Source organism: Eremomyces bilateralis, assembly GCF_010015585.1.
Source record: "Eremomyces bilateralis CBS 781.70 unplaced genomic scaffold P152scaffold_5, whole genome shotgun sequence".
NCBI lineage: Eukaryota > Fungi > Ascomycota > Dothideomycetes > Eremomycetales > Eremomycetaceae > Eremomyces > Eremomyces bilateralis.
Window position 1 is genome coordinate 770100 of NW_022985071.1, and position 25577 is coordinate 795676.

General features: G+C 52.4%; 11 protein-coding genes across 11 annotated transcripts; 6 read left to right on the top strand and 5 right to left on the bottom strand.

The window, feature by feature from the left end:
• Window positions 1–63: 63 nt before the first annotated feature.
• P152DRAFT_447755 (uncharacterized protein) lies at window positions 64–1438 on the bottom strand (the record flags this gene model as incomplete). The annotated part of the gene is made up of 4 exons (XM_033678010.1): window positions 64–264; window positions 351–482; window positions 570–1188; window positions 1422–1438. 4 exons carry the CDS (start codon window positions 1436–1438, stop codon window positions 64–66), a joined length of 969 nt encoding a protein of 322 aa, XP_033536018.1.
• A 1649-nt stretch (window positions 1439–3087) lies between these two features.
• P152DRAFT_465257 (uncharacterized protein) lies at window positions 3088–4098 on the top strand (the record flags this gene model as incomplete). Its single annotated transcript, XM_033680621.1, has 4 exons — window positions 3088–3183; window positions 3217–3394; window positions 3501–3801; window positions 3978–4098. 4 exons carry the CDS (start codon window positions 3088–3090, stop codon window positions 4096–4098), a joined length of 696 nt encoding a protein of 231 aa, XP_033536019.1.
• Window positions 4099–4750: 652 nt separating this feature from the next.
• Window positions 4751–5405, bottom strand: P152DRAFT_456645 (DUF726-domain-containing protein). The gene is made up of 2 exons (XM_033679048.1): window positions 4902–5405; window positions 4751–4821 (listed from the first exon to the last, which is right to left on the bottom strand). Exon 1 carries the CDS (start codon window positions 5374–5376, stop codon window positions 4903–4905), a length of 474 nt encoding a protein of 157 aa, XP_033536020.1. The 5' UTR covers window positions 5377–5405; the 3' UTR covers window positions 4751–4821; window position 4902.
• A 207-nt stretch (window positions 5406–5612) lies between these two features.
• P152DRAFT_456646 (elongation factor G, mitochondrial) lies at window positions 5613–8438 on the top strand. Its single transcript, XM_033679049.1, has 3 exons — window positions 5613–5924; window positions 5982–7266; window positions 7323–8438. Exons 1-3 carry the CDS (start codon window positions 5722–5724, stop codon window positions 8226–8228), a joined length of 2394 nt encoding a protein of 797 aa, XP_033536021.1. The 5' UTR covers window positions 5613–5721; the 3' UTR covers window positions 8229–8438.
• Window positions 8439–8516: 78 nt separating this feature from the next.
• Window positions 8517–11530, bottom strand: P152DRAFT_269472 (uncharacterized protein). The gene is made up of 3 exons (XM_033674854.1): window positions 11526–11530; window positions 11272–11313; window positions 8517–11159 (listed from the first exon to the last, which is right to left on the bottom strand). Exon 3 carries the CDS (start codon window positions 11115–11117, stop codon window positions 8655–8657), a length of 2463 nt encoding a protein of 820 aa, XP_033536022.1. The 5' UTR covers window positions 11118–11159; window positions 11272–11313; window positions 11526–11530; the 3' UTR covers window positions 8517–8654.
• A 482-nt stretch (window positions 11531–12012) lies between these two features.
• P152DRAFT_456647 (Isocitrate/isopropylmalate dehydrogenase) lies at window positions 12013–13318 on the top strand. Its single transcript, XM_033679050.1, has 3 exons — window positions 12013–12078; window positions 12138–12348; window positions 12403–13318. The coding sequence occupies exons 1-3, from the start codon at window positions 12054–12056 to the stop codon at window positions 13262–13264; spliced, it is 1098 nt and encodes a 365-aa protein (XP_033536023.1). The 5' UTR covers window positions 12013–12053; the 3' UTR covers window positions 13265–13318.
• A 320-nt stretch (window positions 13319–13638) lies between these two features.
• Window positions 13639–16144, top strand: P152DRAFT_480586 (DUF1769-domain-containing protein; the record flags this gene model as incomplete). Its single annotated transcript, XM_033681772.1, has 3 exons — window positions 13639–14029; window positions 14085–14983; window positions 15560–16144. The coding sequence occupies exons 1-3, from the start codon at window positions 13849–13851 to the stop codon at window positions 16142–16144; spliced, it is 1665 nt and encodes a 554-aa protein (XP_033536024.1). The 5' UTR covers window positions 13639–13848.
• A 727-nt stretch (window positions 16145–16871) lies between these two features.
• On the bottom strand, window positions 16872–17231 carry P152DRAFT_393654 (uncharacterized protein; the record flags this gene model as incomplete). The annotated part of the gene is made up of 1 exon (XM_033676211.1): window positions 16872–17231. The coding sequence occupies one exon, from the start codon at window positions 17229–17231 to the stop codon at window positions 16872–16874; it is 360 nt and encodes a 119-aa protein (XP_033536025.1).
• Window positions 17232–18415: 1184 nt separating this feature from the next.
• On the top strand, window positions 18416–20197 carry P152DRAFT_472165 (MFS nicotinic acid transporter-like protein Tna1; the record flags this gene model as incomplete). The annotated part of the gene is made up of 6 exons (XM_033681134.1): window positions 18416–18577; window positions 18633–18677; window positions 18723–19211; window positions 19258–19841; window positions 19893–20126; window positions 20173–20197. 6 exons carry the CDS (start codon window positions 18416–18418, stop codon window positions 20195–20197), a joined length of 1539 nt encoding a protein of 512 aa, XP_033536026.1.
• Window positions 20198–21228: 1031 nt separating this feature from the next.
• Window positions 21229–22977, bottom strand: P152DRAFT_447763 (uncharacterized protein; the record flags this gene model as incomplete). The annotated part of the gene is made up of 2 exons (XM_033678011.1): window positions 21229–22819; window positions 22967–22977. The coding sequence occupies 2 exons, from the start codon at window positions 22975–22977 to the stop codon at window positions 21229–21231; spliced, it is 1602 nt and encodes a 533-aa protein (XP_033536027.1).
• Window positions 22978–23562: 585 nt separating this feature from the next.
• Window positions 23563–25326, top strand: P152DRAFT_270404 (dihydrofolate synthetase Fol3). The gene has a single exon (XM_033674857.1). It carries the CDS (start codon window positions 23755–23757, stop codon window positions 25060–25062), a length of 1308 nt encoding a protein of 435 aa, XP_033536028.1. The 5' UTR covers window positions 23563–23754; the 3' UTR covers window positions 25063–25326.
• Window positions 25327–25577: the final 251 nt, after the last annotated feature.

The following is a 25577-nucleotide window of genomic DNA, read 5'->3' on the forward strand; positions in this document are numbered from 1 at the left end:
AGCGGGTCCGAGATCGCCAGCCGTGCTCGCTTGTACGCTAGATCTAGACTCGTTAAGAAGGCTTCAGCCACCTCTGGATCCCGGGTCCGATACGCAGCAAGCCGGAGCTTGATCGGATTGGTTATATCGTTCGGATTCAGCGTGAACCAGATTGCCGGAATACCATCCCGAATGATGAGGGACTGGATCTTGCGCCGCATGCTTAAACGACTCTCCCTCGACATCGGCTGGCGATATCCATACAGCGATAGGCTCCTTAAGAGCCTATTAACGTCCTCGTCGCTCGTCGTTCGCGAGACCTCTAATTCGCCCTTGGCACGCTCTAGCCGCTCCGCGTTCAGCGAACGTACGATACACTCGACTGCGGGGAAATCTTTCCTTGCGACACTCGCCATACTGGCACGGCGATTCCTTGACCGGACGCCTACATTAAAAACAAGAAAGGGAAAGATGTGGTATAACGCGAATCGACCACCGTGACGCTAGAGGACTAGTTTAGCCCACGTCTCGAGGCTCATGTTCCGTGATATAATAAGGCCCCTCAGCCGATCAGCCGCTTCGATGCCTACGTCCCTCGCCCCAGCGACGTCCTGGATGCTCTTATCCGCCTGAAGTGGGCCCCCACGACCGAGAGGGAACAGCGTTGGGAACGTCTTTGCGAAAAACCGTGCATCGAACGGATCGGCAAAGTCCTCGCCCCGGTTTACCACGATATACGGCTCGGCACCGTTCCAACGCCGCACCTCTGCCGTCCCACCCCGTCGTTTATTACCCGGATCCTGTTGGCCTAGTGCGTCACGAACGTACTGTAACTTCTCCCCGTTCGCGATATCCGGTCCCTTATCTAGTGCGAATATGCCAGATGAACTGGTTTCATGAACGGGGACTGCAGCATCGCCAAGGACCCTATCCCTATCCCTATCGGTAGCATCGCCCTGTTCCATTTCTTCTGTTACCTCCTGGCTAGTCTCGATATCGTCCCCCTGACCTAACGTAGCCAGCACTTCTCGAATATCTACTGCTTCTCCCTCGTCTAGGCCACGCTCCGTAGACGGGACTACCTGCCCGGTTCGTGCCTTCTCCTGCGCCGACGGCTCGTCCCGTCTTAACCGCTCATATACTCGAGATGGTACCCCGTGTAAGGGCGCATCCCAGCTGTCCAATTCCGCCACGTCGATCTCGATGTGCCTATATAGCGGATTATGCCGCTTTAGCTACACTAGTGCTTTCTCTACCACCCGACGCCGAACCGATAGAAGGACCGATAGATCGCTTGGTACTGGCTTCTCCGACCCCTGCCAGGACATATGAATCTCGTCGACTACCTTCAGGAGCGGATGCGGGAGGACGTTGGCCACCAGCTCCTGCACGTTATTTGGGAAGACGGTGATATGCCCCTTAACATGCCTTCTATACCTTACTCCTTGCCTCGGACCATTAGGGATACTATACTAGGCGATGAAGCCGTAGCACGAATTCAGCGCGATAAGCTTCTCCTCGATCGGCGTCAGATCCTTCAATTCACCGGGGAACATATGCTCGTACCCGAGTCGGTCGTGTAACTGGGCGGCTAGAGATAGACTACCTTTCTCTAAGTGCTTCAGACAGGAACCACACCCGTCAATGCTCTTCCCGATAGGGAAACACTTGATACATTGAAAAGGTGAATCTTGACGCTTCTCAATAGGACTACCGATCCACCGCTGCCATGCTACTTCCTGTAGCTCGATCCGACCGTACTTGCCATAACAAAACATGCAAGTGAGTATCGGCAACGTGTTCACATCATGGAACGCTTCATAGAACTCCTGGACGGTATTAACCTTGCTCCTGGTTGGGATCGGCGCACACCACGCCTGGTTATAAGAGAGCTGCTCTTTCTCGGCAAATTCGTTATCTAATCCACGCATAACGCCGTCGAGCTCTCTCCTTTGCTCCTCTTCACTCCACTCCGAACGGTCCGCTCTTCGGACGCGTTTGGAGGGCGTCTTACGAGAAATGGCCGACCCGGACCTCCTCCGTCCCAAATGGGATCGGTTCGCTACGACCGCAGGGCTGATCTCGCTCGAACCGTGCTTAGTACTACCAGCTACCTCGCCGGACGACGTCGCCCTCGGCATCGCACTCGGCGTCTGAGTCCGCCGGCGGCGGGATCTCCCATCTATTCTGGCCTGCTCGTCTTCTCTCTCGAATTCTTCAGCAATGTCCACTGACGTCCGAAGACCTAGGCCTGCGAGCACTGATCCATCCCGGTTCGGATTTCGACCTTCTTAACCGTCTTCGAACTCCCGCTCCATCGTGTTAAGGACACTAGCAGGTGTCCGCAACTCTATACCCGCCTGCGCCATGCGCTCCCGATATAATGCGCTCTAACGACGGAACCGGTCGGATGAACTCCCCTCGCCTTGACAGTGGCCCTCCATAACGGATTCGAATCAATTGAAGTACCGGCTTATCTAGATTCGTAACTCCTGTCGCGATATACAGGCTATCCTCTTAAAACTCGAACTAATCAGTCGACCGAACAGTATCCCTTATCCCGTCCTGGCTCTGTAGACTACTTACGATCCCAATCCCTCCCCCACTCCACCACCGTTCAACCGCAGACACGATCGCCCCCTAAGTCCTGGATCCCTTCACCTTGAACGCTACGAAACTTGGTCAACCAGCCTATCAATCTACGACTTCCAACTTTCCCCCATCATACCAGTCCGAACTCGTATTCTCATCTATCTTCTACGACTCATCTTCCGCGAAATTCGCTCCCCGTGACACGGCAACGTGCATGACATATCACCAACCCGCGCTCCGCGCTCTATTGTGTAACCTGTCTTATAGAATCTATTCCAATATTACGTCAACTTCTCTTTCTTTCTCCCGTCCTTTCCCCTCTTTCCCTCTCTTCCCTCTTCATTAATTGATCAGCCGACCCCTCTTTGCCTTTTATTTCCCTCATAACATCAGATAAAGTGGGAATTCCATCCCCACCTCGTGCTCCTCTCGACCGCCATATCAATCAACTCTTACCTCGATACTACGACCGTTAGATCACCCCTGATATCCCTCCCCTAACTGTGTTTACCCAATATGTCTCGACTACCCTCACTCTCGAATATCATTCATATTCGTGATTTTATTAATACCGTTACGAATAACCCGACTCGACAAGGCTCATCTAACTACGTTGAGATCTAAACCGACTTTAATATCTTCGAGGAAGACGGCTTCTACTATTCGGATGTCGTCGTCAAGCCTATTCGGGCGCGGATTCGTGCCTATCTGACCCAAGAGCAGCGGGAACTGTTTATCCCTGACGCTTTCTTCTACGCAGACGGTCGCTTTTCTACTACCTTATCTGCAGATAATACTTTGGAGATAAACGTCCAGGCACTCAGTCTGATAAGGCTCGTCTACCTACACTCGCATTATGACTCGACTAAACCGGTCTAGACATCCGGGTGACGTTTCGAACTTCGACGAGTACCGCCAACGTTTGCCAGACCAATGGTGTCCAATGGTAACCATCGTTGGCTCCGTGTCGTCTCGCAACAACGACAACTCCCTAGACCCTGCCCACGCTCGCCGCTTCGTGATTGACACTTCCGTCTATAACGCCTCTAACGCCGCACCGGTTCCATATTCTATGGCCTGCTTCTTAGAGGATTCTAAACGTTGGGCAAAGGTGAAGATCCCTCAAGCAGGAACATTCATCACCCTTACCGCAAAGGTGGTGGGTCGTACGACTAACACGAACCTTCTGGCCCTCCGAATCCTGGATCTGGCCTATTTACCAAAACTTGCGTCCGCCGGACTCACGACGACCCCGACCACTCCCTCACCGTCGAAACGACCAAGTCGTTGGGAGGGCCGGCCCACTCCATCGACCCCTTCGAAAAGATCGCGCCTTACGGGGCCGGTCGATGAAATACCAACGCCATCGGACTCGAGCCTACATGACCTCTATCCACCGCACCCAGACGGCACCGCAGACTCGCAATCTACTCCTACTTCTCCCTCTACTACGGCACACCCCGAAGGCTCCTCGAATATACCGGCTCTACCATCGAACTTCAACAGCGGATCTCGGCCACATCGTAACCGTTATCCTCCTAAAAAATTGAGGTAGCTGACTAGACCAAAAACATCGAGCGTACGCAACACAGAAGCGATCATAAGACAAAAATTAGGAGGATTTGGTAATGAACATAGTGCACGAATCCCTTTTCTCTTTCATTAGCATTCGAGTAGTAACAGTCCTATAGATACTAAATTGATCGACCTAGTTAGAGCTCTGACATACGTATCAAATTTAGTTCTCTGTTTCCCCAGAACACCAATAGAATAACAACCCTTTTGTGATGCTTATGTGATTATAATTCGACCCCTTTTTTAAAAGGACGTTCGAAAATTGTAAACTCTAGCTTCGTTCCTCCAGGCTCTCTTTCAGCGAACCCGCTTGCGGGTTCGCATCCCTTGTTATTATAAAGGCAACCTTCCTGCCCCAAATCATCACGAGCGACGCTAGCACGTGATCTCTGCCTCATTCAGGGGACAAGCCACAGGCCTGGAACCGTAACAGTCTTACCCTAGAAAATACAGGTAAATCCGGAGTGTTTTATAGGTTATTTAACGACGAGACTGAGTGTTAGTACATATTCCGTACATCAGCTGGAATTTGAAAGTCGATGGTCCCGGTTCAATGATTTCATCGCGTCTAGGTCTCCTGAACCTATTCTAAATTTAGCACCTTCGACTCCACGTCCAACGAGCCGCCTTGTGTTTAAGGAATTCAAGCTCTCCCAGGCATTTCTCTAATTAACACTAACTAGTTAGGAACGCGGAAGTTTTAGATCGAAAGGAACATCCATGCCAAGGCAGATTTGAGCTTACTACGTACGTACGTTACAGAATCATACCCCAGGTTTTGTGCACTGCTTCCTCCTGCGCCTGCACCTCCTGAAGCTCCTTCTCCTCTCGCTCCATCTCGACAACCGAGATTTCTTCAAATCCGATCCGTTGGAGGATCTTCCAAGTTAAGTACCGGTAGGCAGTGTGGCCCGTAACCATATCGCTGACGTCCACGTTCTCGACCCCTTTCACGCCTTGGATCGCTTGCAGCCCAGCGATGCCGAATTGGATAGAGCTTCTCCTGTAGAGGAAGGCAAGGGTGTAGTCATTGTCAGAATAGACGTTGACCAGCCTGCCGGCAACCATAGCCCTCATTTTTCTCCAGTCTGCAGTCACTGGGCGTAGGTGCTCCCAACAAAGACGACGGACTCGACCAACCCGAAGGAGCATACAGTTCACCTCCCTCTCAGATGTGAGATGAACTTTCCTTCTTACACTACCTTCAACCTTGAACCAGCAGTAGTTCATCAAGATGTTGTTTAGTTCGTCTGAGAGCGGGCCGACCTGCAGCCTGCGTCATAGTAGATTAGGAATGGTGGTGGAGAAGAAGTCACATGAACATTAAGTCACGTGGTTTACGTTCGCAAACCCCTTCAAGCCAATCAGAGGGCAAAGAAGGATATTGATTCGACCACTTAAGTAACTCGTTACGCTCGTGATAAAGACCCTTGGTCCCTGTTCTTTTTCCCTTTCCTCTCATTGGTCGGCTCTCCCCAGGATTCAATCTTCAAAAGTTTCGAGTTCGACACGCGATGAACAGTCTGAACATTTCCACCACGCTCAACTTCCGGCTTACAATTGCGGACGGCAAAGATGCGGGCAAATCGTCTCGCTAGAGTATCAAATGATGCTCTGCGGGCATTTAGAACGCCAGCTTCACGCCCAAGAATAGAGCTTTGCTCTCAATGGCGCTGTAACAGCACATTTTCATTACCTTCAGTTTCACAGCGGACTGTCCAAAGAACAGGGCAATGGCAGTTGAGGAGACACCAGTCCTCCGAAGCCACCGCGACATTGTAGGCTCTGAATCCTATCTCATCCAAAGTTTACGACGCTAACTTAAAGTGTTGTAGAGCAGAACAGGCCTCGCAGGACCCATCGAGTCTCGGGCTAGATACCATCATCCAAAACCTTGACCCGGCCGAGGCTAAACGTCTCTCGCAATTGCGAAACATTGGAATCGCTGCGCATATCGATAGCGGTAAAACCACCTCCACCGAGCGCGTCCTTTTCTACACCGGCCGCATCGGGGCCATCCACGAGGTTCGAGGCAAGGATGCCGTGGGCGCGAAGATGGATTCCATGGACCTGGAGCGAGAGAAGGGCATCACCATTCAATCGGCCGCGACCTTCTGCGACTGGATCAAGAAGGAAGACGGGGTGGAGAAAAAGTACAACATCAATTTGATCGACACACCGGGGCACATTGACTTCACTATTGAAGTGGAGCGTGCTCTGCGGGTTTTGGACGGGGCGGTCATGATCCTGTGCGCCGTATCGGGTGTGCAATCGCAAACCATCACGGTCGACCGACAAATGCGGCGGTACAACGTGCCTCGGATCACGTTCATCAACAAGATGGACCGGATGGGAGCGAATCCGTTCAAGGCGATTGACCTGATCAATCAGAAACTAAAGCTTCCTGCCGCCGCGTTGCAGGTTCCGATTGGCACCGAAGATGCTTTCAAGGGAGTGGTGGACTTGATTCGGATGAAAGCGATCTATAACGAAGGCGTGGGCGGCATTGACATCGTCGAGACGGATGAAATTCCTCCGGAGGTCCAATCGTTGGCAGAAGAGCGGAGAGCGATGCTTATTGAGACACTTGCCGATGTGGATGATGAGATCGCGGAAATCTTCCTCGACGAAAAAGTCCCGACGCCGGAGCAAATGAAAGCCGCCGTAAGACGCGCGACCATCGCGCTCAAGTTCACTCCCGTCTTGATGGGTTCGGCATTGGCCGACAAATCGGTCCAACCGATGCTTGACGCGGTCTGCGATTACCTTCCGAATCCGTCAGAGGTGGAAAATCTGGCGCTCGATCGGGCCCAGAACGAAGCCCAGGTCAAGTTGCTCCCGTACAATTCCGAGGGCTTCGTCGGCTTGGCGTTCAAGTTGGAAGAGAGCAATTTCGGTCAATTGACGTACATTCGCGTTTACCAAGGCTCACTCCGCAAAGGGATGAACGTTTTCAACGCTCGCTCGGGTAAGAAGGTCAAGGTTCCACGCATCGTTCGGATGCACTCCAACGAAATGGAGGACGTGCAAGAGGTCGGCGCCGGAGAGATCTGCGCCGTGTTTGGAATCGACTGCGCGTCGGGCGACACGTTCACCGACGGTACTCTTGCATACACCATGGTAAGTGACGCCTCGTGCTGCAGCTTCCCGATGTGATGTCTAACTGCTCATTGTAGACGTCCATGTTCGTTCCGGAACCGGTCATTTCGCTATCCATCAAACCGAAGCACTCCAAAGACGGGACCAATTTCAGCAAAGCCATCAATCGTTTCCAGCGCGAAGATCCGACCTTCCGCGTCCACGTCGACGCCGAGTCGCAAGAAACCATCATCTCCGGCATGGGTGAGCTGCATCTTGAGATCTACGTGGAGCGCATGAGGCGCGAGTACAAAGTCGAATGCACCACGGGCCAGCCGCAAGTCGCCTACCGCGAAACCATCACCGCCTACACCCCGTTCGACCACCTCCTGAAAAAGCAAACCGGTGGCGCGGGAGACTACGCCCGCGTGATCGGCTGGATGGAGCAGAACCCCGGCGAGAAGGAGAACCACTTCGAGAGCCAGATCACCGGCGGCACGATCAGCGAGAAGTTCCTCTTCGCGTGCGAGAAGGGATTCAAGGAGTCCTGCGAGAAGGGCCCGCTGATCGGCCACCGCGTGCTCGGCGCCAGCATGGTGATCAACGACGGCGCCACGCACATGACCGACTCGTCCGAGCACGCCTTCCAGAACGCCACGAAGCAAGCGTTCCGCAAGGCGTTCGTTGCGGCAAAGCCGCAGGTGCTGGAACCCATCATGAAGACCGAGGTGACCGCGCCCACCGAGTTCCAGGGCTCCGTGGTCGCGCTCCTCAACAAGCGCAACGCCGTCATCGCAGACACGGAGACCGGCGTCGACGACTTCACCGTGCTGTGCGACTGCAGTCTGAACGCGATGTTCGGGTTCAGCTCCCAGCTGCGCGCGGCCACACAGGGGAAGGGCGAGTTTTCCATGGAGTTCAGTCACTATGCGCCGGCGCCGCCGCAGTTGCAGCGGGAGTTGGTGGAGAAGTATCAGAAATCTCAGACGGAGAAGAAGAAGTAGGGGGCGGTGGGGTCTGCGTTGGAGCGATCTTGTACATTGCATGTAAGCTAAATATGGGCGTGCACACCGCACAGGGAAACTTTGGATGTATAAGTAGGTACCAAGGCATCGTATGGTTGTAGAAATCGGCAATGGCGCATTGTAAATCATGAAAGGGACTCCGCTCTCGAATTCAATTTGATTGCACTGTTTCCGCTGAATGTACCTGATCTTTTATATGAGTTGAGCTATGTTCTCGTCTGGACGTGGCGAAAATGATCAACTACGAATCGTGCCTTCAACAGGATTCATTAACATTGACCTGTGCCATTCGCAGAGAATGGAAACCAAACCGTCCGCTACATAAGTCCATCATAATGTCTCGTCACCATCCTATGCTTGCGAAGGGATATTTTATCCGAAAGATCAAATCCTCCCTCCTCCCGCTCATTCGTGATAGCCCTCCATGGTAAGCGATCGAGAACTCCTCCGTTTCATAGGTCTCTCATTCGCTTCGGGATAGGCCTGTGGCCTCTTCCTCCCTACCGCGGTGGAATGCGTCGAGCGCCCATCGTTGTCGATGCCTGGAATCCCCGAGCCGTTGGAGAGTAGCGCAGCGAGCTCCATATCCTCACCCGTCGTCATACCATGCGCAACATCTTCCAGTTTCTTGATAGCCTCGTTCATGGTGTGGCGCCTCTTGTCATCTACCCCTTGACGACGGCAGATCATCCTTTCCAAAGTCTGGTCGCGTTCGGCAAGGCGGTGCTTGAGGGTCTCCAGCTCCTTGGCTTCGCGCGCCTTTTCGTCCTGGAACACTTGGATCTGGCTGGTGTGGTGCTGGATCTCACGGTTAGCGGAATCGATGGTACTCTGGAGGTTCTGCCGCATCTGATCCCAGGATTGTGCCGCGTCTAGGAGCCGGTCCTGCAGTTGGAGGTATTCCGATGCTTGCTCGCTGATGTGCTCTTCTCGGCCCCTGACCGTTCGCGCGAGCTCCTGGTTTTGCTTCTCGATTTCCCGCAGCCGCATGTTAAGGGATTCGATGGTCTGTTCCAACTCGGCAATCCGGCCCCTACTCTTCTGAGCATTGACTGCATCGATGCGAGTCTGTTCGGTAAGCGCTTCCTGCACGTCTTTCAACTGTTGATCTTTTCGCATAAGCGACTCTCGAAAATCACGCGCGAGCGAGTCCGAAGCACCCTGAAGATGGCCCATTTTACGCTCATTGGCTTCCATCTCTGCGTTTTTGCTCTTCAAGGCATCCTTGAGGATGGAAATTTCCGAGTCCTTGGTCGTTACCTGTTCGCCCCTTTTTCTCTCGGCCTCGTGAGCCTGACGCATCTTTGCAATAAGGATTTCCTCGGTCGCCGACGCTCGCTTCTGCGCATCGGCAACGCGGTCGATCTGCTTTTCGATTTGGGCTTTGAGGTCATCTTCCGCATGAGACGCGGTGATGTGGGCGGATTCGGCATCGCGTAGCTGCGAGGCAGTCGCTTCCATCCCCTTTCGCAGGGACGCCATATCATTTCGCATGGATTCCATCTCTTCCTCCAGCTCGCGCCTCTTTTGTTCGGCCTTCTCTGCCTGCTCGAAGGCATCCTCTTTGGCGAGGTCTGCAATCTTTCGATCCTGGTCTAAGAGTCGGATCTCATATTGAAGTTCGCATTTCTCGTCCGCAGCTCTCTGAAAATCCTGATTGAGCTCTACAACCAGGTTCTCCAGCTCCTGGACCTTGGTGTTGAGATCGGAGGCCTGCTGTTCCAGGTCAGAATTTGATTGCTGGAGAGATTCCACAAGAGTCCGCTGTCCGTCAAGCCTACTCTCATGCACATCTTGTTGGGACTGGACGAGGTTTTCGAGCACCTTGATCTCAGTCCGATAAGAATTGGCGCAGTGGGTGAGACGTGACCTGGTATCTTCGGAATCAGCCAGCTCTTGTGCCAATGTTTTTGCGTATTCCTTCCACTCCGTGATCTTCCTGGTGCGTTCGTCCAGTGTGCGATCGCATATGGCCTGGGTGTTTTCCAGAGCTATCCGTCTCTTCCCCTCTGCGTGCACTTGACTGGACAGCGCATCGATACGTTGATCGCTTTCATGCGCCAGAGCAGTGAGGTGTGAGATCTGCACTTTGGCCGCTTCCAGCAAATCCAGTCCATGATCTTGTGCATCGTCTAACTTTTCAGCCAGGTTCTTGCATCGTCTCGGGCCATCTGCTGCTAATGATTGTTCGCACGCAAGGGAGAAAGCAGTCGATGAGCCGTCGAGAGGGGTCGGGGTTCCTGGTGTTGGGGTTCCTGGGGTCGGAGTTCCTGGGGCCGGTTCAAATATCGATTCAAGATCCATGTCGTCTCCATCTTCTGATCGGGATTCAGCGAGACACACCGTTTCACGAAGCAGCTCCACTTCTCGCTCAAGCTCACGGATCCTATCTTCCTCATCCCCAATATTGATCCCGCGTTGTCTCTGAAGTTCCAGTTCCAGTTGCAGTTCCTCAATCATGCCTTCTCTCTCGCGAAGCTTTTCGCGGGTTTCGTTGAGATCGTTTTGTCGTCCACGTGCGCGGCTCTCAACATTATTCTGTTCTTCTGAGAGGTGAGATCGGCGTAGCCATCTCCGGGTTCTGTTTGACAACCGCTGTTCCAGTGGACTGAATTGGATGGTGGTCGAAAGGTGGGGACCCGTATTTGGCCTTTGGTTCGAGCTTGTGGGTGTGAGAGGATGTCCATTTCGTGTAGTTTGGAGCGGTATAAGCGATGTCCGGCGAACGGACGGAGTGAGCCCAGTTGCAGCGGAGGTAGGAGTTGGAGGAAGTTCAGCGGTAGCCATAGAGAATTCGGCTTTCTTCTCGCTGGTATCTTGTTCTGAGTCTCTCATGTGGACATTGTCACTCAGCGGAGTGCGCTCCATGATGCTGGGTCCTTTCAACGGAGCGAAGCATTCAATGTTGGACTGATAACTATTGTGGCTATTATTGGTATGGATCGCTTGGAAGTATTCGATGCACGGATTGTGTGCTTACCTGACTTTAGCCTAAGGGTAGATTTATGCAAAAGTCACGTACAGATCAGTCAACCTGTACCTGACAGGTTGACGCGGAGGGGTCCTAGTTGAGACTTGAGGTGAGTACGTCTCAGAGACGGTCACAATTAAACCTGGCCAGTCAGAAAACGAGAAAGGAAACAGCTGACTGAAGCGGAATAATAAGATACGTGTAGTAAATCTTGCAGCGAGGTGGCAGATCTGCTTTGTTGTGAGTCGGCGGTACGTTGGTTTCAGAAGTGGTTGCAAACGCGTCGACGTGTAGGGGGTTCTTACTTTTCCCCGCCAGACACCATCGTTATCAGATCCCCCCGTGCTAATAAAGATGCCCACAACAGATACAATACCAAGTTAAGCCGTCTCCCTAGAGTCTAGACACCATCATCATACATGTATGCACCTTGAATTCGCCTATAATTACAGCACACTTGGTGTTGACACGAAGCTGACGCGCTGCACGTGACCGACAACCTCAATATATGGCGATGAAGTATCGGCTTATGAACTGTCTTGCTAGCCGTGAAATATAGTGAGTATTCTGAATTATTAAAGATCGAATGCCTCAAATGACAGACACCATGATAATGAATACTATGAAGGCCGGTACAGTGTAAGTGTAAAGTTTCCAGTTGGGCCAGCCAGGCCATACATAGAAGTCGACAGGATGGCTTGGATCCTGGAACAGCCGAACTGTACCCGAACGATATCGGCCAGATGGTGACATGGTGTTTTAGCTGCGCCAAGGGGAATTTTTCCCCATTCACGCAATTCCCATCCCATCTCTTTCAGGCGGCATAAGGAGATATGGTTTTAAAAACACTTCGAATCGGTGAGCAATTAGCAAAAGTATTCATAAATGTTCCCATTGGCTTACAATTCCCCCCACAGGCCTAATCCCCGGCGATGGCATCGGCAGGGAGGTCATACCAGCCGCACGCCGAGTCCTGGAGGCGTTGCCGGCATCGCTGAAGCTCAAGTTCGAGTTCACCCACTTGGATGCCGGTTTCGAGACCTTCCAGAAGACTGGAGCGGCTCTGCCTGACCGGACGGTCGAAGTGTTGAAGAAAGAATGCGATGGAGCCATGTTCGGCGCTGTCAGGCAAGCTATCCTATCCACGCGCCTTCCGGTCCAAAGATTCTAACTCCAAAGTAGTTCACCAAGCGTCAAGACTGCAGGATACTCGTCTCCGATTGTCGCTCTGCGGAAGCGTATGAACCTCCATGCCAATGTCCGCCCAGTCAAATCCACCCTCTCCCGATCCGCCACGACTGCGCACCTTAAGCCCATCGATCTCGTCATCGTCCGCGAAAACACCGAAGATCTCTATGTCAAGGAGGAGAGGACCTATGATACTCCGGATGGGCCGGTTGCCGAAGCCATCAAACGGATATCAACCAAAGCGAGCCGAAAGATCGCGACAACCGCCGGGGAGATCGCATTGCGACGACAGAGAATCCGTGATTCCACCGGGGTGAAACCCAATGAAGGGCAGACCGCACCGCGTGTGACCATCACCCACAAGAGCAACGTGCTGAGCCAAAGCGACGGACTCTTCCGAGAATGCGCGCAGGCAGTGCTGAAGCAGGACCAGTTCAAGAGCCTCATTGTCGACGAACAGATTGTGGACTCGATGGTCTACAAGCTGTTCCAGGTGCCCGAATCCTACGATGTCATCGTTGCACCGAATCTGTACGGTGACATCCTCTCCGATGGGGCGGCGGCGCTGGTTGGGAGCTTGGGTCTGGTGCCCTCGGCGAATGTCGGAAGCGACTTCGTCATCGGCGAGCCGTGTCACGGTTCGGCACCGGATATTGAAGGGAAAGGGATCGCCAATCCCATTGCTAGCATCCGAAGCGCTGCTTTGTTGTTGGAGTTCCTTGGGGAAGAGCAGGCGGCTGCGGCGGTGCACCAGGCCGTCGACGCATGTCTGGAAGAAGGCCTCATCATCACTCCCGACCTTGGAGGGAAGAGCAGCACGGAAGAGGTGCTGTTGGACGTTTTGAAGAGGATGTAAATAAGACGATTATTCAAAGTATCTTGCCTTGTGGCAGGTCTTGTTGGACATCTGAGCGACCAAGATACATGTGACCGGAAACACGGGATGCTGACACTAGAAACAGGGTTCCCTCCGGACCAACAGCCTATTGTCACGGTTTCTACGGAATATTCGTTGTTCTTCTGCAGTTCATTTTTCATCTGTTTTTGCAAACGTCAAGACTCAAGATAGGACTGGTGGTGGAGTCCTAAGGGTCCGGAATTTGCATGGGACAGAATTAGTCCCTTCGACGTCATTCCACCCTCTCATCCAAAACGAACCTCGCCGTTCCTCACCAGCAAGGGCCATACATGACCGCGTTCGCGCGTCACCTACCTTCCCGACTTTCGCCTCAATGTTTGAACTTCCTAGTCGCGGCGAATTCACCTAAAGTCTCTACTATTTTTATTTTGAGTTGATCTTGCAAATTCCTAGATCTCGTTCAAGTCTCGTATCCCTCGTTTTTCTTCCTCCCCAGCCCCAGCTTGTCATCTCCACCATTTCGTTCCTCCGGCCCCTTGCTAGGACTCCAGGTGAAAAAGACCTCATCCTCATAGCACATCATGGCTCAACCTATCCACAGCTCGATGACCGACCCGCATAGCTGGCTGCTACAGGTCACCATCGGGCAAAACTACGACAGCTCAACCCACGAAGTCGTCACCGTCAACCGCGATGAACCATATCATGTGTCGACCGACGACCTCGAAGCCGATGTTTATGTCCGAATACGTGACTTCAGAGGTGCCATCTCTCTTCGGGAATCCCACGAGTACTTTTAGGTTGATTATATGTACAGGACTCCCCGAAGATTCACCAAAATCTTCCTCCTACTTCTCTCATCCCAATCACAAGAACGATCGCTATTCAATATCGTTGTCGTTTCGTCCCAAATGGCCGATAAACGGAAGCGATCTTGTCTGGGGTAATGATTTCGACCACCCTGTCCGTGATATGCTCCCCCCAGGATTCAGCTACGCTTTTAAATTTGTTAAATGGTGGCTCGACCCGGGTTTAGAAGGCAATCCATATGCCGACGAGCCCTGGCTTTATGGGCCGATTCTATCGAGCATGAACGCAATCTGGGTGGGGGATAAAGTGGGTGAATCAAGAGAAAAGGATCAGACGGAAACACAGGATCAGCATCATGCGAATGGGCATGGAAGTCCTAGCGTTCGGAATTCGGCCGATGGAGCGGAAAATCAACAAAATTCCGCGAACAGCCTCGACGCAGATCTAAACATTGAGGAAACATTCGATGGCTTCGTCCCCATCGAAGGCGCTAGCCAGTCAGGTCGGAGCATCCGAGAGGACCACAGTATTCCCTCCGATCCCTCTGCCCGACGGAAACACTTCCTCGACCCCGAACGTCGTTCCTCATTTGTCTTCGAACCCGATCGCGAATACCGCTGCGATTTCCACAACGAATTCCTCGACTTCTCCGACTTCTCCCTCAAGCTGCCGGGATTCTCGCTGAATGTCATCCGACATCTTGGCAGGCACCTGAAGCGAGACCACACGCTGCGATACGTGCTGAAGGACAAAGGACGGAACAAAGAGTTGCTCGTTGTGCTTTTCACCTTGATCCCGGCCGATGGGAGTGAATTTGCTGAGTGGGTGGACGATGTCGAGTCCACGTCAGTAAAAGGTTCGGATGAGGATAAAGATGACAAAGACGAGGACAAAGACGAGGATAGCGTAGATGAAGGTGTCGATTGATTTGTACAAACGAGCATGTACCATTGTCAGCATGCGAATACCCTTAGCGAAACGGAAATCTGCATTATCGTGCTTCACCTGCGGGAGCATCGGTACAGAGACTAGCGAAATTGCCTTCCGGTTTTTGCAGCTGCCAGCTCTGGAAACTTTCAGAGCAAAGCCTCCTTACAGGTCTTGGCGTAAATTATACGCATCGATTCTTGGTGATCGGTACTCCGCAGTATTGTTCCAGCCGCTACCTAAATGTTTTCCAAATCGGTGCTTTACAAATTGCATCACGTGAACAAGAATGATCTTCATGCGTCGAGCAATTCAGCAAAGCGGCTTGGTTGTCTTACAAGGCTGGCGTCAATCATGCACCACCTCTCCCTAGCCTTATCCGCATTTCCCAGTCTACAGTCGCGTCCCCATCATGTTTCATTTGCTTCTTGACAAGAAATGATGTTTGAGTCTATCGAAAAACTCATTTGGTGGAACACTTCCCGGTTCAAGCAAAAACCATGCGTCTATTGAAGCGCAGTGGCAGTGGCCAGTGGGGGACTGAGCCTGACAAAGGACCTGGTTGACGACGATATCCCTCAAAAATACGCCATATTCTCGCATACATGGATACGTGATGAGGAGGTCACATCCGAAGACTTTACAAAAGGGATGGGAAAGCACAAAGATGGGTATAAGAAGATCGAGTTCTGTGGAGAGCAGACCGTTCGCGATGGCTTGGAGTACTTCTGGGTGGACACCTGCTGCATCGACAAGTCAAACAACACCGAGCTATCGAAGGCCATCAACTCTATATTTCGGTGGTATCGCAATGCGACACGATGCTATGTCTATCTGTCGGATGTTTTGGGACCAGTCTCTGGCGCAAACAACTCGGAGTGGGAGATGGAGGCGGAGATGCACGAAGCTCTGCGTAAAGTGCGTCAGGATCAGGAGAACCATAACCCCCTTGACAAAGCAACGAACCCCTTTAATAAAATCTTCCTTGCCTATGAGACCATGTGGCGAGTGGTTTTGCACGGTTTTCTGGAGGTCAAGTTTCGCAATGCCCCGGACCAACCCATCTGGCTCCAAAGTTTGGAGAGCATCTGCCAACAGGGTATGACACCGTCGAGAAAGTGGCAAAAGCTCGGATTGTGAACATCTCATGCGTCCATATTACTTGACTGTATAATATTCATGCAGGAAGAATTAAAAAAATCGATATAGACTTAGCGTTTGCCGAGTCCATTCTAGGCCGAGCAGGCAAAGCCCTCATCCAATCTTTGCCCCTAATCTGCATCATTCGTGGGAAACATTTCAGATGCAGCTGCGATGTTCTGCTATCTTCCAAATCCTGGCCCTGCGGTGCTGGCAGGCCGTAGTGTTTGACAATATCTTCACGGGGTCTCTCCTTCGGATGTAAACAAAGGATCCCAACCTTCATAGCGCACCTTGATCTCCAAATAGGTAGCCGCCAAAGACATACCCGAACGTCACAGTGGGTATAATCCCCCAAGCTTGGATGTTGGAGCCAAAGCATCATAGACTCGACGGCTCATGGTAGTATGGAATATCCATGACCATCAGCTATCCATAAGAATAATGTGATGAGACCAATCATCCCGTTCGTGGTATATCGACAACATCCAAGCTGTGCCAAGCCATGGGATAATAGGATCGGATTTTAGATCGGGTATATGATCTGTCCACCATGCTTCGTAGAGTCGTTTGGCGGCACTTGGTGGCGACTGAGTCGAGTGTGATGATCCTCCAGCGATGAAAGGGTTGGAAATGATCCTGGGATGAAAGGATTGAAATGATCCCTCGTCATGGGAGAAAGGTAGCGGTTCTGCGGGCATTTGTGTCCATTTTTTCCATGCAGTGCTTATCCATTCCAACCAAATCTTCGCCATGCTTGTCTTGCAAGTGGGTTTCCGGCCCAGCCCATTTGACCGTCGTATGCTCTAGCCGCAACAGCCTGGTCCTCCCAGTACTGCCACTCTTGATGCCAACGCCCTGACCAGTGCTGAATATCATCGACGGTTCCGTCGATGCCCCGATTCCACACATATACGCCAGCTACTGCGACTGTAAAATAGATCGCAAGCCGGAAGAAAAACAAAACCCAAGATACCAGAGTTCGACGAAGCATGTCCAGGATTTTGAGGGAGAGGAATACGACGACGAGAAGTAGCGCGATCGAGGCAAGGTCGGGTTTCGCTATAACGGGTTCGATCAAGGCCATCAGCGCGTCTTTTAGATAGAAGACGACGGAGGTTCCGCGACTCATGATGCGTGGGCTATACTGGTGGAATATGTAGTTCGACCACTCTGATTGCTGTCAGTTACTGGCTCAATTGGTGTCGCTGATGAGATGCGAAAGTTACCAACCTTGGACGAGATCCATGGTATGTGATATGAGTGTATTCTCCAGTATGTAAGTCCCCTCAATGTGTTGAAGACCGAGATCAGTCATGCACGTCACACAGGTGAAAGGAACATCAGTGTCTCTGAAGCTCCAGTCAAGACCTGACAGCCAATATGTCCTAATTAGCAAGGACAATCCAATCTCCCCAGAAAGCCTAATTAGTGTTTACGGTACATATGTAACAAGTAGTTAAGTAGGTATCTTAAACCACCGGAAGCAACTCATGTCCTTGATGTCGGAGTGTTATGCAGTGGGGAGAGATTACTAGTTTAGAGTACCGTTTGTTCCTTGATGATCTGCATCTGGACTCTGGAGTAATGATAGTGTAGGTCACGTGCCCTAACATTGCGACCTTACCATTTTGTTTTCCACCTGTTTCCAACAACAACCAGGTATGGGTAAGCAAAGGACTTAAAACAGGTGGATCTCAGATGAGCAGAGCAATCCGAATATAAAAAATCTCTCTAAGCGAGTCTGATGTGTTGTCATATCCTGGTTTACTCGATGCGCTGATGCCTTTTCAATGTGTAATGCTGGGTACAGCCTACATATACAGCTATGGTGGTCAATGATCATCACGCCACCACAAGACTGTGTTCAGCATTGAGGTTGTGGACAGACTAATAAGCCATCACAAGTATACTTTTGACAAAGCCAAGCAAACTGCTATCATAACTTTCAAGTCACGTCACTTAAAACCAAGGATATGCTTACCATCTTTGCTCCCGATCAACCGAACATGGGCAAGGGGAAGTCGCCAGTGTCCCGGCGGAGGAGAGCGACCCAAGAACGCCTAGCCCTTGGAAAACATCATGCCACAAATTGGATAGTAAGGTAGATCGTGACAGGGCTGTAGGAGATTAGTATCGAGATGTGAAAACTTAAGGTGTTGGGATGTTCGAGTTAACTATATAAAGCGATGGCTGCCGTGCTGTGTCTCCGTGATGACAAGCAACAAGACGACAGGAAATATACATCATACTATATTACACTAACACAATATGAAGCCGTTAAAAGTTCTGAACGTGTTCGCCAGAAGTCGAACGCCTCCGTTAGATGAAGGAGATCCAATATCCATCCCTTCAAAGGACGAGAAAGGCAACAATCATGATCCACTGCCAGATCCAGACGTGGGATTAAACGTTGAGGAAAGGGCACAATTGGTATTCCAACTTGAATCTGCAATTCTTATGCCTGAGCTGACTGAAACCATCATAGGACAAGAAACTTGTTCGAAAACTCGACTGGAAATTAATCCCATGGGTATATCTCTCCCTGTTCTACTGGCGCAGTGTCTAACCACTATAGCTTTCTTTATTATATCTCATCTCCTTCCTGGACAGAGCGAACATCGGCAACGCCCGGATATATGGCCTGGAGGAAGACCTGGGGATGTCTGATACCCAATACAGCATCGCCCTGACCGTCTTCTTCATCAGCTATTCCGTGTTCGAGCCGGCCACGAACGTCATGCTCAAGCAATTCCGTCCCCGAATCTTCATCCCGGCGATCATGGTCGTCTGGGCCATCATCATGACGTGCATGGGGCTGGTCCAGAACTACGGTGGCCTGCTCGCCGCGCGGTTCCTGCTTGGAATGGCGGAGGCGGGCTTGTTTCCGGGGGTCAACTATTACCTATCCTGCTGGTACAAACGATCCGAGTTCGGCGTTCGCGCGGCGATCTTCTTCTCCGCGGCCGCGTTTGCGGGTTCATTCGGGGGATTGCTGGCCGCCGCAATCGCACAGATGGATGGCGTGGGAGGGAAGCCGGGGTGGGCGTGGATTTTCATCCTCGAGGTTTGTTAATCTGCCGATTTCCGACCGCGTGCACTGACATGATCAGGGTCTTGCATCGATTTGTTTTGGGATCGCATCCTACTGGATGGTTCAAGATTTCCCAAGCGACGCCACGTTTCTCGACGAGAAAGAGAAGCTACGGGTCCTCCGCCGACTGAGAGCAGATAAGCAAGCCAGCTCAAAGCATGAGAAGTACCACAACACTTTCGCGAAGCAGGCGCTGTCGGATTGGAAAACCTACCTGTTCATGATCATCTACGGCGGCAGCGCGGGCAGCCTCTATGCATATTCGCTCTTCCTGCCCACGATCATCAAAGAGATGGGCTACACGTCCACGAAAGCGAACTTGCTGTCCGTCCCACCGTACGCAGCGGCGGCCGTCCTGACCATCCTGGTGGGCTGGCACGCCGACAAGACGAACAAGCGAGCCCGTGCCAACACCGCCATCCCCCTCCTTGCCGTCATCGGGTTTGCCATGCTTCTTGGCTCCGATAACGCCGGCGTCAAGTACACGGGGACGTATTTGGCGGCGCTGGGCATCTATCCCACCATCTCGAACACGATCACGTGGGCAAGCAACAATGTCGAGGGAGTTTTCAAACGTGGCATCGTCCTAGGCATGGTAATCGGGTGAGTTCACGCTATAAAACTGAGTGAAGAACCACTGACATATGGAAATAGTTGGGGGAATTTGAACGGAATCGTGGCGAGCAACATCTACAAAGCGCAGGATGGGCCGCGCTTTATCGTCGGCCATTCGGTCGTCCTAGCCTACATCGTCGTGTTCCTCTTTGGTGGCAGTGTTGTCACGGCTGTTTCTCTCACCACTGAAAACAAGAAACGACGGAATGGGCAGAGGGACCATTGGGTGGAGGGTAAGAGCCCGGATGAAGTAGAGCAGCGTGGAGATAAGAGGTAAGACCTTTCCCAAACACCCGCAACTAGAGGCTGACGGAGTTAGACCGGATTTCATTTATGTTGTGTAAAGTACACTTTTACCTAGTTAGTGGTAGCTGGGTGTAGATATCATGGGTTCTTCGATTTGATTCCCGGTACTTGGGTTAGACATTTTAGTGACGGGCACTATATGGCCTGAGATCTAATGGTAGTTATAGATAATAGTATTAGCTGATATATAGACAGTGCGTTAAGACATGGTAGTCTATAATTTTAACAGAAATGATTTTATTATACTCTTTTGATGCCTTGTGGAAACACTGTGTTTCAGAACGTAGCTTGTATCAAGGTCCTACGGTCCCATAGGAGTTTCGCTCCTTGGATTGTTTCGATGCTCCTTACAACTAGATCAAAGGCGCAAACTATAGGTGATGATGGAGTCGAGGCTCTTGAGCTTCTAGTTCGTGGTGGGATTTCAGTCTCTGGTCTACCTGAAGAACAGGACTGATGCGTGCTTAGATTGCAGGTATTCTCTTTCAATGCTTTACTCTGGTCAAATATCAGTCGAGACTTAGTCTGCATGACGCCAACTCGAAGAAAACGGTATGAAGAGAACGCTTTTAATATTTGAACGGGATGGCGACGCCGTCCAAGAAACCGATCATCGATGACGATTCATAATTAGCCGGCCGAGCCAACGTGCCAGGTCCGCCCGTATTCCATCTGCATTATCCAATCTCCGCAGCCGTCAGAATCGCGGGATCGAAATCCGCGCCGCGCGCAGGTCAAATGACTCTCAAGAAAATCCGAAAGATATGGTACATCAAGACATCAAGGTATGGACTCCATGCGCGAAAAAAAAGACAATGACTCCCGCCGTTTTGAAACGCCGAACAACCCCCGTGTGAACCAATCGAACCCGGCCGTGGGCGCGCGGTCTGACGTTTCCAGAACATCATGACAGCCGCCCGGAACTTTTGGACGGATTCCCAATGCGGCCCTATCGTGCATGCAGACACGGAGTCTACTGCTCCGCATGGGTCCGAAGCCAACCTTTGAGGAGAACCAAAAAGGACGCCGATACTCGGGCGTGAATAGAAAGCGCAACATCCACGCGCATTCAAAATCTCCCTGTGGTACCGAGCCGGCCGACCAGATCCCGCAACCCGGCACGGATCCACCACTCGTCATCGATATCTTCGCGCTGCGCCAACCGCGCCAGCACGCTCTGCACCTCCTCCAAGTCCGGGTCCATGAGATCTTCCGGCGCCGCGAATTCTGGATCCGCTCGCATCCCGTCGATGACGTCCTGCTCAGTCACGACGTGGGGGCGCTGTCGGCGCCGCGCGCGGTCGCGATCCATCGCGTGGCTGCGGCGGACGGTGCGTGGGGAGAGGGGGCGCTGGGCAGGGGGGAGGTAGTGGAGAGCGTCGGTGTGGGCGGGCATCGGGGAGCGGGAGCCGGGGAGGATGCGGGGTGGGCGGGAATGGAACCCATATGCGTCGGGCGCGAAGTGGATCCGTTCGGGGCCATCGGTTGGGTCTTGCGCGTGGGGTATGAGGCCGACATGGGGCTCGCGGCGCGTGCGTAGGTTGTGTGGGGCGTCGAACGCAACGGTATCGAGCGGATGAAGACGGGGGGGAGCGGTTGGGGCTCGGGGTGGCATGGACGAGGGTTGAGATCGAAGGGGGTCAAGAGGTGCGGTGGATTGATCGCGGAAACTAGGATTTCCGCTCGGGAGGGGATTGGTATCTCCATCGATATCCGTATCTTGATCGCAATCGGATACAGAATCGGTGGTGTAGTGCCGAACCCTATAGGACGGAACAGGGGGAGGTTGACGACGATCGGATCGTCGCGAGTGCTCCGGGAGTGGCTCTTCATCCTCCGAGGACTGGTTAAAAGGCACGGTCAAATGGGTTTGCGAAGAACGAGCCGAGTACGAGGTGCTGTTCGAGCGGGAATTCGACTGCGACCGAGAATCCGACCCTTCGCGTGGGTTTGATTCCGGGCGGGCTCCTGAAAAAGATGCGGTTGCGACGGCAGTGGTGAAGGATGAACCTGCACTGGGAGGATGAGGATCCGGAGTGATGGTCGTTAGCATCGTTTCCCAGCTGTCCTCGTCTGGAGGGAGGCTTCGCTCGCGGTCACCCAATCCATCAACACGAGCTCTGCTCGAGTTTCCTGGGACCTGGGTTTCCTCACGACCCGACGGATCCGCAAGGTCATTGACGGAGCGTCCACTCATGCGGCGCAAGGGTGGAAAGTCATCGGGGTACCCGAACGGCGTCGAGCGCGACGTCGACGTTTGGCTATCTTGACCGGAAATTTCAGCGGGAGGGAGGCTAGCAACGTGCAGTCGTTGACGCGCATCTAATCTGCTCTCGGCCAACTGCCTGTATGTATCACGATCCTGCGCGTCGCCGAAGGAGACGGCGGTTGACCGGAGCAGCTGGGCCAGGTTGGCGCCGGAGGAATGTTGGAAATTTTGGAGCTCGTCCAAGGACGTCCATGCCGAACGAGGATCGTACGGTCGACGAGATCTCTCGGTCGCGGAACCAGAGATGGTGCCTGAGGCGACGTGCACGCGTCGATGAGGGGCAGCACGCGATACCTGGGGTGAACGACGTCGGCGAATGGGGGATCGTTGTGCGACAGACGCATCGGCTCTTGCTTTGGCGGTGTCAACCGGCACAGGAGCTTTCCATACTCTAAAGACGCGATATGACGGTCAGTGGGGATCCCTCAATTGACGCAACGCATGATTTTGGACTTCGTTTTGGACTTCATTGTGATGCGCACGGTCTTGCGACGGGGCTGGAGGAACAATGTCGGGGTAAACATGAACCATGACTTACGGGAGACCCATGATGGCGCGTGGGGTTCCGAACGAGACTGCGCGGGTGTGAAAAGACAACGAGAAGAAAGTATTGAGGAGAGGAGAGGAAATCACAAGAATATGAAAAGATAGCGGCCGAGAGATATTGACGCGAGAGAAGGGGAAGCAGATGGAGGATGGAAAGGCGGATTTAGGCCGGGCTGCGGCTCTCTGGTGATGTGATGATGTGTGGAGGGTGGAGTTTCTGGGGGTTTTGCGCGAGGCTGAGACGAGGAGGAGGACGGGGGGAAGGTAGGGAGGGAGGTGGTGAATTGGTGGTGAATTGGGGGGAGGAAAAAGAAGCGCGAAAGGCGGAGGGGGCTGGTTCTCAGGCGATGAGGCGATGAGGCGATAAGTGAGGTGTGCACCACAGTTTTTTGCGTTTCAATACAACTTATCCTCATCGATGATTGGACCCCTTGTCTTAGTATTGTAATGTATCGCAGCGTAAGGAATATGAAATTCAGCCACAACGGCAGCCCAGGCCCCTGGTCGACCCTGGGAGATGGTAGTCTGGGCAGTCTCGGCTGCGCGTCTATCCGCCAATCGCTCCACCTGAGTCATGTTCATCAAAACATCGCAGCAGATCCTGCGTCAAGCTGCGAGCCAGCATAGGCAGTTGCATCAAGAAAACATATCAGATCTCATTCAAGCTCTCTCACTCCTATAACCTGCTACAAGGAGGCAACCATGGGTTTGGAATGTTGAGTCAATGGCGATAATGACGCGTTCTCAAGGTTTACAATTCTCTGTTTCCTTTACCCCGACATGATCGACTTAGGTCTATCCCGGATTACCCGACTTCTGGAGCCTCTCCTGTCATCAAAGCTATCATGGCATGCCGTTCACATTGCCGGGACTAATGGCAAGGGGTCGATCGCTGCATATGTCTCGACCATGCTTCGCCATGCCAACGTTCGTGTGGGGAAATTCACCTCCCCTCATCTCATTGATCGCTGGGACTGCATCGCGATCAATGGCAGGCCGGTCAGCGAGGGCTTGTTTCGATCGGTCGAGGATCTGGTCATAGCGAGGAATCGACAGGACGAGATCCACGCAAGCGAGTTTGAGGTTCTCACTGCAACGGCTTTTGAGCTCTTCTCCCGCGAGCGAGTCCAAATCGGCGTCATCGAATGTGGGATGGGAGGCGCCAGGGATGCCACGAATGTGCTTCGTCCCGAGCATGTGGCCGTCAGTGTCGTCGCCAAGATAGGACTCGATCATCAGTCGTACTTAGGCAACACGATTGACGAGATTGCGAAAGAAAAGGCCGGGATCCTCAAGCGAGGGGTTCCGTTTGTACTTGACTTTTCGAATCCGTCGAGTGTCCTCCAGGTCATCCGCAACGTCGGTCGCGATGTTGGAGCTCGGGATGCGGACGGCATAAGCACACCGCATCCGCCATGGGATCTGGACTTCCAAACCTATCTCGAGCAATCTCGACTTCCTGTGCACCAGCAGCAGAACCTTCGATGTGCATACGAGGCCGTGAAATGCATCTGGCCGATGCTCGGCCTTGGACCGATTCACGGACCAGATCTGCTTCGTGTGTCGAGGTCGCTGTATATGCCAGGACGACTTCAGAAAGAGGACATCTCGTCAATCACGGGCAAGCACACGTTCGCGCTTGTGGACGGCGCTCACAACTCACAGTCAGCCGATGCCTTGGCAGACCATGTAGACTCCAACATCCGAACCAGTGACGGAACCTCGGACCTGCGCCCAGTCACCTGGATATTGGCCTTCTCCCAAGGCAAGTCCATTGCGACCATATTGAACCGACTGGTTCGTTCTAGAGATCGCATCATCGCTGTGGAGTTCGGTCCTGTGGATGGCATGCCTTGGGTCCAACCCGTTCGACCCGAAGATCTGGTTCACGAAGTCGTGGAGTTGCATCCGGATGTTCATACGACGCTGTGCAGCCGAGATCTGAAGCGTGCCATGATGCTTGCCAGCGATCAAGCGGACTTGCCAATCGTTATTGCAGGCAGTTTGTATCTCGTTGCTGACATTATGAGACTGCTGAAAGCTGAAGATCCGAATCATCCTCTGAACGCAGCGGATGAGTCTGCTTAATTATACCCTATTCTCTCTGCGATATGGGAGCAGGTGCGGGTAGACGTCGCGAGGAGTGCAGAAAAGAAGTCTAGAGAAAGTCTCGATCCTCTTTCATTCCAGGACTTACTTGCTTCGGGATATCTTGTCGCTCCCTATTCATAGCGACTAAGAAGTTAGCTTATCCCAAAGTTTAGCTTCAATACAGCAAGTCTATAGTCCGCGGTTCAATCGTCAAGCGATTTTTATGTTAGGCTGTGCATATTCTCTCACGCACTTCTCCGGCTGTTCCTCTTGTGTTTCAAGTGTGGTCTATCATGGCCTGACGCAATTGGTGGATTTCCCAACTTGGACTGTGCAGTTCTAGTCAATATGCAACTTTAAAATTCCCAGAACGGGGGAAAGCTTATGATTGGATTAATCTATTTTCATGTCCAGATGATCTGTTCTGGTCGCCGTTATTGCTCTCTCCACGGAAATCACACGTCTGTCAATTTCCTTGCAATCAAATACACTCAAACCAGTTCGCTTTCAGC

What these genes read in the sequence shown, in the direction of transcription:
- P152DRAFT_456645 (XM_033679048.1), bottom strand. Translation starts at nt 5,376, where the DNA reads ATGAACTACTGCTGGTTCAAGGTTGAAGGTAGTGTAAGAAGGAAAGTT.
- P152DRAFT_456646 (XM_033679049.1), top strand. Translation starts at nt 5,722, where the DNA reads ATGCGGGCAAATCGTCTCGCTAGAGTATCAAATGATGCTCTGCGGGCA. An exon ending in TCCGAAGCCACCGCGACATT is followed by an intron (nt 5,925 to 5,981) that starts GTAGGCTCTGAA and finishes AAAGTGTTGTAG; the next exon opens with AGCAGAACAGGCCTCGCAGG. An exon ending in GTACTCTTGCATACACCATG is followed by an intron (nt 7,267 to 7,322) that starts GTAAGTGACGCC and finishes TGCTCATTGTAG; the next exon opens with ACGTCCATGTTCGTTCCGGA.
- P152DRAFT_269472 (XM_033674854.1), bottom strand. Translation starts at nt 11,117, where the DNA reads ATGGAGCGCACTCCGCTGAGTGACAATGTCCACATGAGAGACTCAGAA.
- P152DRAFT_456647 (XM_033679050.1), top strand. Translation starts at nt 12,054, where the DNA reads ATGGTTTTAAAAACACTTCGAATCG. An exon ending in TTTAAAAACACTTCGAATCG is followed by an intron (nt 12,079 to 12,137) that starts GTGAGCAATTAG and finishes TTCCCCCCACAG; the next exon opens with GCCTAATCCCCGGCGATGGC. An exon ending in GCCATGTTCGGCGCTGTCAG is followed by an intron (nt 12,349 to 12,402) that starts GCAAGCTATCCT and finishes ACTCCAAAGTAG; the next exon opens with TTCACCAAGCGTCAAGACTG.
- P152DRAFT_270404 (XM_033674857.1), top strand. Translation starts at nt 23,755, where the DNA reads ATGATCGACTTAGGTCTATCCCGGATTACCCGACTTCTGGAGCCTCTC.